The sequence below is a fragment of the Leptopilina heterotoma genome, unplaced genomic scaffold (assembly GCF_015476425.1).
Source record: "Leptopilina heterotoma isolate Lh14 unplaced genomic scaffold, ASM1547642v1 Lhet_87, whole genome shotgun sequence".
NCBI classification, from domain to species: domain Eukaryota; kingdom Metazoa; phylum Arthropoda; class Insecta; order Hymenoptera; family Figitidae; genus Leptopilina; species Leptopilina heterotoma.
Window position 1 is genome coordinate 658844 of NW_025111190.1, and position 8963 is coordinate 667806.

General features: G+C 23.2%; 1 protein-coding gene across 2 annotated transcripts; it reads left to right on the forward strand.

Moving 5' to 3' along the window:
* Nucleotides 1-981: 981 nt before the first annotated feature.
* LOC122511573 (putative ankyrin repeat protein RF_0381) lies at nucleotides 982-7090 on the forward strand. 2 transcript variants are annotated; one of them, XM_043626928.1, is made up of 3 exons: nucleotides 982-1307; nucleotides 1460-1734; nucleotides 4515-7090. In XM_043626928.1, exons 2-3 carry the CDS (start codon nucleotides 1723-1725, stop codon nucleotides 6741-6743), a joined length of 2241 nt encoding a protein of 746 aa, XP_043482863.1. In that variant the 5' UTR covers nucleotides 982-1307; nucleotides 1460-1722; the 3' UTR covers nucleotides 6744-7090. The 2 variants fall into 2 exon arrangements, with proteins under 2 accessions (XP_043482863.1, XP_043482864.1); XM_043626929.1 differs by having other exon boundaries at nucleotides 982-1185.
* Nucleotides 7091-8963: the final 1873 nt, after the last annotated feature.

Sequence of the window (8963 nt, forward strand, 5' to 3'; positions counted from 1 at the left end):
TTTATAAGAAACACGTTTTCGTAGAACTTTAACTTGTCAGAATTGTAATTTTGTAGAATATTAATATTGGCAAATCTAATTTTGGTAGAAATCTGCTTTATCAGAATGATCACATGTTCGAATCCTCAAAAGTTAGAATTCCATTTTTACCGAAAATGGATTCCACATAAATATTTGGCGCAAATTTTAAAATTCTGATTTCTGATTGGTCGATTTTAAAATTTGCGCCAAATATTTATGTGGAATCCATTTTCGGTAAAAATGGAATTCTAACTTTTGAGGATTCGAACATGTGATCATTCTGATAAAGCAGATTTCTACCAAAATTAGATTTGCCAATATTAATATTCTACAAAATTACAATTCTGACAAGTTAAAGTTCTACGAAAACGTGTTTCTTATAAATTGATATTCTGTCAAATTGAATTTCTTGCAAATATAAAATCGATCGAATCGACATTCTGCCAAATTATATTTCTTATTAATATATATTCTGTACAATTCGCACTGTAACTTTTGAACAATATGTTTTTATTAAATTCAAACATTTAATAATTATTTAATCTTTTTATTCAGTGAATATATATTTATTCTCCATCATATTTCAATTAAATGTCAATTCTGATATTTTACGTTTCGATCTATTAAAATGTAGGTAAAGTGGAAATTCCAAAAATAAAAATTGCAATAATTTCAAATTGTGGAAAAAAAGAATTAGTTTAAAATAATATTCTCCATATGCAGAATATATCAAATGATTATTCCCTACTTTTGAATTTCATTCAATATACAATTTAGGTTATTGAGGATTCGCGTATCTGGTCATTTCTAAATTGTAAATTCGGCATAATGAGCATTCGAACTTATGTTTTTGGTACAGAGAGTAGCACCCCTTTAAATTATACGTATAGAACGTCACTACGTCGAGAGATTAAAATATTAGACACAACACAACCCAACCCTGCTTGTCAGTTCTAAAATTTTAATTTCTGTCAATTGACAAGATTGTCAACATTGGAAAGTGTACCTATCTCAGCATAATAATTATAGTGTTTAAAACAATTGTTTGTTAGTTTTACCATTTTAAGTTATAAAAAATGTTTGTAAGATAAATTTGAGATTACTACTGGGATATGTAAAAGCCGGTCATGCCTGAAAAATGAAAATACAGCGATACGCCACCTGGTATATATGATATAAAATTTAAAGTTTATGAGCGAATTTCTACTGTCGAAGTAAATTTGATAATTATATAAAGAAAAAATATCATTTTTGTGGAATTAATAAATTCTATTTTTGCTAATGGTGTAAGTAATTTTCAATTATTTTACATGGAATTGCAAACTTAACCTCACTTTTTATGTTTATTCATTTCCGAAATAATTGTGTCATTTCTTTACAAAATAAGTTATGAAATTTGAATTGCAGCTAATTTACATATGCCAAATATTTATTCTAGATTGATTATGTAGTGGTGTGCGACAAATGTGAAAAAAATTAGCCAAAGTAATAACACCAGATTCGCATGGAAAGCAGAAGTTTCAAACAGAACTAAAAGCGTTGGACGTAAAATCGGCGAAAACATACATGGCAATTTGCATTATTGCCAATATTTTAATTATGAAAAGGAAAATCTGTACGATGTGTGGCAAAAAATTGATTGACACTAAATGTTAAAGACAGTCTTCCGCGTGAAAATTTGAGAAAAAACTACAATTCAAAATGAATACTCGGGTAAATAGAAAATTTTTTTAAATTATATTTTTGAATAGAAATAAAACGATGAGATATTAAAAAGGAAAGAATATTTTAGTTTATAAAATAAATATTCTACAGGGTTGCCACAGGTCAGGAAAATTAGGAAAAAGTCAGGGATTTTTATTAAATTTTTAGAATTTATAACAAATTTCTGATTTTTTGTGTCTTTTTTTGAAAAACCTTAATTTCAATTCTATTCAAATTAGTTTCAATTTTAAATATTTTAACGCAATTATTTGAAAGAATTCAACTAGGTATCTTAATAAATATTAAACTTTTCCAGAAATTTAATTATTTTCAAAAATGTTTAGAAAATTCTCGTCAACATTTTAATTATCTTTATAAATAGTAAAATTCATTGTAAAGTTCAATTATTTTCATAAATAACAATATTCATCACAAGAATTCAAATATTTTCAAAATTAATAAAATTCTTCTCAGAAATTCAATTATTTTTAAAGAATCCAAAAAAAAAAATGGTCAACTTTTCAATTACTTTTAAGGAATTTTGATAAAACTAATTGCAAAAATTTAATTACTTTCATAAATAATAGTATTTGTCATAAGAATTCAATTATTTTTAAAAGTAATTAAATTCAATTATTTTAAAAAAATTTTATTAATTCAATGATTTTTCAATATTCTACTGTTTTAATAAGATTTCCCAGAAGAATTCAATTATCAAACAAAAATTTTGACAATATTTTACACGAACATTCAATTATTTTTCAAGCAAATAAAAATTTCACAGGAATTGAATTATTAAAAATAGAATTTGCATAAATTTTTTTGAAAAAAACCATTTGTTTGAAACTTTTTTTTTATAAAATTCTTCGCGATAATTTAATTATTTTCATAAATAATAAAGCTCATTGCAGAATTTTAATTATTTTTAATAAAATTTCAATCGAATTCCTCGAAAAATGTAATTATTCTTAAAAATGTTATTAAAATTCGTCGAAAGAATTCAATTATTTAAAAATTTGTTGATAGAATTATGTATAAGAATTCAATTTTTAAGACTAATAAATTACTAATAATTGCAATTTTTAGAAATAATTGGATTTTGTAAAAGTTTTTAAATTAAAATCTTTGAAAGTTTGAATTTTTCTTACTTTTAATTGAAAATTCTATGGAACTAATTTTTTTCAAAAAGTAATTGCAATTTTTTAAAATTATTTCATGTTTTTATTTTCTAATGTATATTTAATTGGAGAATTTCCGTATAATCGAAATTTCGTAAAATTGAATTGTAAACAAAAATGAATTTGAAAATTATTAAAAATAATTTATTTAAAGAATTTTATTTTAAAATTTTAGAACATAATAATTGAATTGAAATGATGAAAATAATTTTTAAAAAATTACTTATTTTACTTATTATAAAACGAAGATATCGATTGCTCCGAAGACTCGGAGTGATTTTAAAAATCTTAATTTTAAGAGAATAAAAAATAATAATAATTAAATATTTATTTAAAAAAGAAGTTATTGATGTTTTCGAATAATTTTACAATTAAAGAAATTCTTTAATAAATGTAACAAGCAGAACATCTTTTTGAGTATTATAATTATTTTTAGAGTGAATCAGAATATTATTTAAAGTCAGGGAAAAAGACAAAATTTTGTCTGAAAATCAGGGAAAAGTCAGGGAAAAACAAAATTAAATTTTTGTAGATACAAATCTACAAAAATTTAATTTTGTTTTTCCCTGACTTTTTTTTTTTTTTTTTTGTATTTTTGTAGAAAATAATTTTTAATAAAGAGAACTTAATTATTATTTTCGTTACATACTAAACAGATTTTCAATTCAATTCAATTGAATTCTCTGAAGAACGAAATGAAAAGAATTATATTAAATATTTATTACTTTTATTAAAATATGAGTGTAAAGTGGAGAAGGTGCGAAAAAATGGCACTTTTTTATCAATTAGAAAATATTTTAAAAAGTATCGAAAAATTCTTAAAAGTGCAAAAAGATTTATTGATTCATGTTTAAAATTAGTTGATTAATTATTCTTTAATAATAAAACTAGTAAAAATATAAAAATAATAGATAAAATATTTTTTTAAATTCGATCCGCCAAATAACCTAATTTTGAAGTTTTTATCAATTAATTACGAGAAGGTGGAATTATTGAATTAAATAAAAACTCACCGAATATAGAGTATTTTTTATGAACTTTCAGAATTTCTTATCACTTTTTTAATTTTTCCTTTAAATATACAAGAAATATTGAGTTGAAAGTACGCGATTTCTAAATTTTTGCGTACTTTACAACTTAAAAACTCCGTTAAAGAAAAATAAAAAAAAAACCTTCTAGTAATTAATTGATAAAAACGTCAAAATTAGGTTATTTGGCGGATCGAATTTAAAAACATATTTTATCTATTATTTTTATATTTTTACTAGTTTTATTATTAAAGAATAATTAATCAACTAATTTTAAACATGAATCAATAAATCTTTTTGCACTTTTAAGAATTTTTCAATACTTTTTAAAATATTTTCTAATTGCTAAAAAGGTGCCATTTCTCTGCACCTTCTCCACTTTACACTCATATTTTAAGAAAAGTAATAAATATTTTAATATAATTCTTTTCATTTCGTTCTTCAGAGATCATACAGATTCATTTCTAAAAGTATCAATTTTTTTAAAAATTAGGCCGCAACGACTCTATTCGAAATATAATGGTTTGACCCACATGTAAAAGAATTTTAACATGGAATCCAAATACTCTTTGTTTTGTTCCAGATGTTTCAACATAAAAATCTTCCTCTTCATTATGCTATGTCTTGTGGAGATAAAGAAATTGTAAAAGAGCTTTTACAAGAAAATATTAAAATTGATGATCACGATGTGACTGGTAAGACCATACTACACTATGCAGTTGAATCGAAAAACTTAATAATTGTTAAGGAGGCATTAAAATATAATCCTGATATTAATAATGTAGGCAATAGTAGTTCTCTTATAACTGCATTGAATGGAGATGGAGATGAGAATAAAAAGATTTTTCAAGTTCTTGTAGAATATGGATTTAATGTCAAATCCATAGATGCAGAAAATCCTCAGCATTTAATTTCTGCAGCTGAAAAAGGATGTTTTAAGATTGTCCAAGAATTACTAAAATATGATGTTGATATTAACTATTCTGGCCGGGATGGAAGAACCGCATTGCATTATACAACTATGAAAAACTATTCTGATGATGATAATAATATTAAAAAAGAAATTGCTTCAATTCTTATAAGTAAGGGCGCCAATGTGAATTCAATAGATTCATATAATAGAACAGCACTTCATAACGCTTCTCAAAATGGACTTGTAAAAATTGTTGAGGTTCTATTGGAACGTAATATAAATGTAAATGCTAAGGATTTGAATTCATACACTGCTTTGCACTTTGCAGCTGTAAATGGCCATGAAGAGATTGTCAAATTATTGTTAGAATTTGGTGCCGAAGTTGATTCTAAAACAAATGATGGCAGCACACCATTTCATCATTCTGCTGCAAGAGGAAATAAGAAAATATGTGAAATACTTTTGAATAAAGGAGCAAATATAAATGCTAAAAAAAAGAATTCAGAAACCGCATTGCATTCTGCAACTGATTATGGTCATCAAGAGGTTGTAAAAATATTGCTAGATTTTGGCGCCAAAGTTAATACTAAAACTGTTGATGGCAGGACACCACTTCATCTTTCTGCTGAATTAAGTAGAAAAGAAATCTGTCAAATGCTTTTGAATAGAGGCGCTGATATAAATGCTAAGTATAAGAATTCATACACCGCATTGCATATTGCAACTTTACATGGTCAAGAAGAAATTGTAAAAACATTGCTAGATTTTAACGCTAAAGTTAATTCAGAAACTGAAGATGGCGTAACACCTCTTCATATTTCTGCTACAAGGGGTTTTGATTCACCTAACCATGAAATTTGTAAAATACTTTTAAATAAAGGAGCTGATGTGAATGCTAAGAAAAAGAATTCAGAAACAGCATTGAACATTGCAATTAAAGAACGTAATGATAAAGTCATACAAACATTATTAGAATACGGTGCCGAAATTGATTCTAAATCCAATGATTGCACCACACTATTTTATCATTTTGCTGGTATTGGAGAGGAAGAAACATGTAAATTGCTTTTGAAAAAAGGAGCTGATGTAAATGCTAAGCTAGAGAATTCATTAACAGCATTACACATTGCAACTCAACATAGTTATAAAAGTTTTGTAGAAATATTGCTTGAATTTGGCGCAGAAGTTGAATGTACAAATAATAATGGCGACACACCACTTCATTTTTCTGCTCAAACTAAAAATACAGAAATCTGTAAAATGCTTTTGAATAAAGGAGCTGACGTAAATGCAATAAATGATTATGAAGGCACTGCCTTGCTCTATGCAATTCAACGTCGTCATGAAGAGTTAGTAAAATTATTGCTTGAATTTGGTGCCGAAATTGATTGTAAATATCGTAATTATAATGTACCTAGTGAATTGCGTAAAGTTATTGATTGTAACTTAATTAAAAGAAAAACGGCAAATTTATTTGTAAGCGAAAACAGTCTATTATTTTTTAGCGACAGTCTTATAGGAAGTGATTTTCAGCAAGAATGCGAGAAAGAAGTATTATCCTTGAAGCATGAAAAAATTAATAACACATACATTTCTTTTTTTGACATATTAAGTAAAGATTGCTTATTAGCAATGTACATGAAAAATGAGAATATTGTGCAGACTCTAAAATCATTGAATTATAAAAGAAAGTTTCCAATTTACGGCAACATGATAGAATGTAATTTTCTAAAGGGTATGAGAAGAAGAGAGTTACTAGACAAATGTTATAAAATTTTTCCTCTTTTATGTAACAACTTTACCGAGTCACCACAATGCTATACTGAAAAAATACTTAGTTACCTAAATAACAAGGACTTAAGTATTTTAATTAAAACATGTCTCCCTGTTGACAAGTAAACTTACAATTAGTTTGAAGGAATTTTAGATAGGCAGATCTGTTTTTTTGTAATATAGAAAATTACTACGCAAATGCTCCTTCGAAATTATTTTTTTCTCTATTTATATGAATTTTTTTGTTCTTTAAAAATTGTTACACTTTTTTTGTAAAGTTAATATTAATTAACATATTTAAAAATATAAGGTAAAATAAATGAGAAACTAAATCAAAAAATTCATCATAAAGTTAATAGAAGTTCTTTATTCCTGGAGAATAGGAAATAATATATTTAAGTTTGGTATTTTTATACTTATATATACATAATCAGAATTAATATTAAGTAAGTATTGTATTTGTAATAAAAAATTATTTTGTTCAAAATTTATTGGGAAAGACTCGTTACAAATTGTTTTCCTATAAATAATTCTAATCCTTAGTTAACTGCTCTCCTCTTTTTCAGTTAGAAATTATTCTATATTTTAAGATAATTTTCTGGCGAATTAAAGAAAAAAGGGACATACGGCATAAACTTTCATATTTTAATTTCTTTTTTAAAAGTAAGATAAATAATAATTTGATATATATTGATTTCTTAATAATAATTATAAAACTAGCAACAATTCCCAGGCGGCTTACTTCTCGCTCACTTTTTTTAAATAAAATTAGCAATTTTAAAAATAATAGAACGTAAAAATTTGTAATTCAAATTTTTTTTTTAAATAAAATATGCATTGGAATATATAGTTTTAATATTAATTTATTATTAAAATTATAATAATCATATATTCTGACATAGGGAATTCAGGGAAAAGTCGGGAATTTTTATTGAAAGTACTGAAAAAAATTAAATTTTTAAAATTCATAAGAAAATTCTGATCTTCTGTGTCTTTTTTGTTTGACTCATAAACTATAAAATTACCACGAATTCTAATACACAACCTTAAATTTTTCCAATTTCTGACAAAAATTTCTTTTTAAATAACTTAAATCTTGAACAACTATCATAAAATAAATAAATTATTCAATGAATAATTTTATTTAAATATTTTAAAATTAATTCAATTTTAAAATAGTTGAGTTTACAATTTTCATAAATAAATTTTATAAAATTTCAATGTTGAATAAATTTAATTAGAAATTTTAATGAACTTAGATTTTTGAAAAATTTTAATAATTCAAAATCTTCTGAAATTAATGAAATTTGTCAATATTTATATATTTAATTAATTATTAAAAATAATGGATTTATATAGAAGAATTTTAGTTAAAAACACTAAAAAAATGGAATTTTGAAAAAGTTGCAAATGATTGCAGAAATTAAATTATTTTCAAAAGTATTAAAATTCTTATCACAAAATTCAATTATGTTCAAAATTTACAAAAAAATTTCGACAAAATCCCAATTATTATCATTATAAATAAAAAAATTCTTCAAAATTCAATTATTTTCATAAATTTTAATAAAATTTTTGTCAAAATTTCAATTATTTTCCTCATTTCAATGATTTTCAATATATCTACTATTTTAATAAAATTACACAAAAGAATTAAATTATTTAAAAGAAATTTTAATAAAGTTTGACGCAAACCTTTAATTATTTTCATAAAATAATAAAAATTTCACAGGAATTCAATTATTTACGAATTTTTTATTTTCTTCGCCATCATTTAATTATTTTTATAAATAATAGAACTGATCGAAGAATTTCAATTTTATTATTTTTCATACAATTTTAATTGAATTCCTCGAAGAATGTAATTATTCTTAAAAATTTTATTAAAATTCGTCCAAAGAATTTAATTCTTTAAAAATTTATTGATAAAATTCTTTATGAGAATTTAATTTTAAGAAACATGCAATTATTCAATAAATTGTTTTTTTGTATTTAAATAATTGAATTCTAGTATAGAATTTACTAATAAAAATTAATTTAAAAATGAATTTTAGTTTAAATTTTAGATAATAAAAAACAGAACATTTTTTTCAATAAAATTTTTTTCATTATTTTCTAAAAATTCAACAATTTTCAGTTTCATTTTGAATTAAATTTTCTAATTGAAAAATCGAATAATAATAATAATAATAATAATAATAATAATAATAATAATAATAATAATAATAATAATAATAATAATAATAATAATAATAATAATTGTTTAGTTTTCAATCACAATTAATTGCAAACACCTTCTTAATTTTTAAAAATCAATGAAAAAAAAATTTGCTGAATATGTTTTCT